Source organism: Entamoeba nuttalli (assembly GCF_000257125.1).
Source record: "Entamoeba nuttalli P19 unplaced genomic scaffold asmbl_5513, whole genome shotgun sequence".
In the NCBI taxonomy this organism is placed as follows: domain Eukaryota; phylum Evosea; order Mastigamoebida; family Endamoebidae; genus Entamoeba; species Entamoeba nuttalli.
The window spans coordinates 715-4,119 of NW_008577502.1; the positions used below are offsets into that span (position 1 = coordinate 715).

The window sequence follows — 3,405 nt, forward strand, 5'->3', positions numbered from 1 at the left end:
GTAATTGAACTAACTAATCATTGAATTTGATATCATAAATAAAAGAAAAAAGACTTGTTCAAGGTAACTAAGAAACAAGAATCTCCGAATTTCAATATCTTTCTTTATTACTACAAAAAAAAGATATGAAATACAGTCTTATGACAAGAATGAAATAATAAAAAGAAACAAATAAAACTAACAAAAGAACGAGTTATTGATTTTCTTCATCCTCAAGAGTGATAGACTCTTGACCTTTCACAACATCTTCAATCTTCAAATCATCAGAGTGTTCATCTGACAATCTTTTAAATTTAGAGCAATATGCCAAAAGAGCGAAGAAAATACCAATTAAAGAACCTGCAATAATATCACTAAAATTATGATGATAATCACGGGTTCTACTTATTGCAACAGTACCAGCAATAATAAATGGTAAAAGGACAATTAGCATTCTCCAAGATTCATGACTAGCAATACTAAAAGCATGAATTTGACCAGCAATAAGAAGTGCTAAGAAAGTCATTCCATTAAAAATAGCTGATGAATGTCCAGAAGGGAAACTCATATAAGCGTCATTAATTTCATTTGGCTTAGCATCAATCCTTGCATAAAAATGAGGACGAGGACGACCAGCAAAAATTTTGCCCATGTTTGTTACACCAAGACACATAGAAGCAGAAAGACCTAATGAAAGTAATGAAAATAAAAGAAATAGTGATGACTTTTTCTTTATGGTTATTAAAAGAATAGTCAAAACAGGTGGAATATATCCAATAATAATGCATGCCCATGTTGGTACTGAAGAACTATATAATGGATATAAAACATTCACATTTTCTCGGTCTTTTGGAATATCCATATGGTGTGGAGTAACAAAAACACAAACAATAGATATTATAACAAAAACAACAATAACTACAATATCATAAATAACATTCAACAAAACACTTTTATGAAGTAAAGGGAGATATAATTGTTGAAGGATATCCATTTTAAAAGCTACCACAAATTTGAAATTATAAGATTTTGCATATTTTCAAGATTTAGAGATTGCAAATAAAACAAAAAACTAACTAGAAGCTGAAAAAAATCAAAGAAATCAATCTTCTAATCAATCTACTATTGATAATACACCAAGATGAATTAATGAATCAACTGTTGAATTTCTTAACACACATTGGACTTCACTATTATCCAATTTTAATAGTCCATTTGTTGTATAAATGCTTGGATTTTGTGGCAAATCATCCATTCCTTTAGTAACATTTGCCCGAACATTAATATAATTGTTAATAGGTGGATAAAGGGTATCACTTACAACATCAACCTCACTATTAACACTATATTCACCAACAATTTTACAATATTGCTTAAAGTATTGAATTTCATCATTAGTCATTGACGCACGAATATTTACTGGAAGTGCTGTTCCAATTTCCCATCGAATATTTTCAATACGTTTTAATCGTTCACTCCTATTCATAAATAAGACTATTCAAAATAAAGAATAACAAATTAACAAACAAATAAATCTCATATAAATCTTTTAATCGTTGACGAAGTGCATTAGCATACACCATTCGTGGATTCAATATTTGTGATTCTTTAAATCCAGTTAGTTCTTCTTTTATTTGTTCAATTAATTCTTTGTTTGGTGGAGGTAAAGTATTTCCGCTACGATCTAATTCTTTAATAGCTTCAACAAGTTTTTCATGAATGATTGATGCCATTAATCCCCCCTATTTTGTAGTATATTCTGAGATCTTCTTCAACCATCTATTCCATTTACAGAAAAGATCTTATGATCTCATAAATTCCTGTTTTAAAATGAGTGAACCACAAACAGAAAAAATTGGGTGTATTCCTGAAGCCACTATTGCTGGTATTCCTGTTGACAAAAGTCCTATTGACGACTCAAATAATGTTGAACTTCCACCACCAGGAACATCAGTTGTTGCTTTCATTTCAAAGTTATATGAATTAGTCAATAACCAAGAAACTCAAAACTTTGTTTGTTTTTATTTATTAGAAATAGTGTGTTACATGTAATTATTGTTATATTTGATTCGTTTAACCATTTTTACGTTAAAATGAATCGGTGTTCTGTCAATTTTTTATGAAAAGACAAATAAATAACTTTCAATTTCTTTTAAAAAAATAAATGATTTATGAATAGATTTGTTGGAGTAATGAATTTAATAAAAAAGCTATTATGATTCCTGATCCTGTTGAGTTCTCAAAACAGATATTACCTAAATTTTTCAAACATTCTAATATTTGTTCGTTTGTTAGACAACTTAATATATATGGATTTAGAAAGGTTTGTTTTTCTATATTTTTGATTATTATTAATATTTTGTGGACCATTTTTGGTCTATTGGTTTTCATTTTTATTTGACTCAAAATCTTCTCTTAGTATATACACTAAAAAGTTTTTATTCCATTGTTTATTTATTTTGTAATTAATTTATAGTTAGAAACTCAAACCGGATTTTGTTTTCGACATGAAAGTTTCATTGCTGGTCATCCTGAATTACTTCCTAATATCCAACGAAAAAAACCAACTCCTCATAGAAAAAAACAACCTGGTGATGATACTACTTCATTGTATCAATACTTACTCACACAACTCATGCAATTGCAAAAACAAAATGTAGAAACACAAACCCAAATAAATACACTAAAGGAAATGCTTTATCAATTAAAAATGAGAGAAGATACTTTGGAAATGAAATTATACCGTCTTTCTGAAACAGTTATGCCAAGCTTAAATTATGGGTCAATGGCATTCAATCCTAGTCTTCTTCCTCAAATGGTAAATCAACAAAATACTTCTTCTACTACAATGTCAAATGGAAATGACGCAGCAATGTCAAATTTTAGTTCATTGATTAATTTTTCTACTCAAAACGCAGTGCAACAACCCTCAAATCAACAAACCGTACATTCGCAAACATCACCTCAAAACAATGGCATTCAAACACCAAATCAAACCCAACAATTAGCTGCAGCTTTGTCTCAATGGAACCAACAAAAAAATTCAGAAGAACAACCACAACCTTCATCAAATCAACAAGGAGACTCGAATGGGTTTGTCCAATGGGATTTTCAATCTCAAATTCCATGGAAGTTTTAAGGGTGTATTTCTTTATTTATTGACTTTAAGAGTGGTTGTGTCTTTCTTTTATTTTTATTTTTTCTTTCAGAATTATTTAGAAAATTATTTACTCAATTAAAAGAATATTATTTCTTGTTGATTCATCTTTTTTCTATAATTAAATTTGATTCGTATTTTTAATGATTTTAGAGACATGAAGTTGATATGGTAGAGATAAAATATACAAACATTAAAGTGAATATAAAATATTATTTGACTATCACAAATATTATATGGTTATGATGAAGTAATTTAATAATAAATAT

The 3,405-nt window shown here is 28.5% G+C and overlaps 3 protein-coding genes across 3 annotated transcripts; 1 reads left to right on the plus strand and 2 right to left on the minus strand.

Moving 5' to 3' along the window:
* Positions 1-193: 193 nt before the first annotated feature.
* ENU1_131820 (lipid phosphate phosphatase, putative) lies at positions 194-973 on the minus strand (the record flags this gene model as incomplete). Its single annotated transcript, XM_008860087.1, has 1 exon — positions 194-973. One exon carries the CDS (start codon positions 971-973, stop codon positions 194-196), a length of 780 nt encoding a protein of 259 aa, XP_008858309.1.
* Positions 974-1,093: 120 nt separating this feature from the next.
* Positions 1,094-1,712, minus strand: ENU1_131830 (DNA replication complex GINS protein PSF1, putative; the record flags this gene model as incomplete). The annotated part of the gene is made up of 2 exons (XM_008860088.1): positions 1,094-1,457; positions 1,507-1,712. 2 exons carry the CDS (start codon positions 1,710-1,712, stop codon positions 1,094-1,096), a joined length of 570 nt encoding a protein of 189 aa, XP_008858310.1.
* Positions 1,713-1,809: 97 nt separating this feature from the next.
* On the plus strand, positions 1,810-3,118 carry ENU1_131840 (heat shock transcription factor, putative; the record flags this gene model as incomplete). Its single annotated transcript, XM_008860089.1, has 3 exons — positions 1,810-1,992; positions 2,159-2,302; positions 2,456-3,118. The coding sequence occupies 3 exons, from the start codon at positions 1,810-1,812 to the stop codon at positions 3,116-3,118; spliced, it is 990 nt and encodes a 329-aa protein (XP_008858311.1).
* Positions 3,119-3,405: the final 287 nt, after the last annotated feature.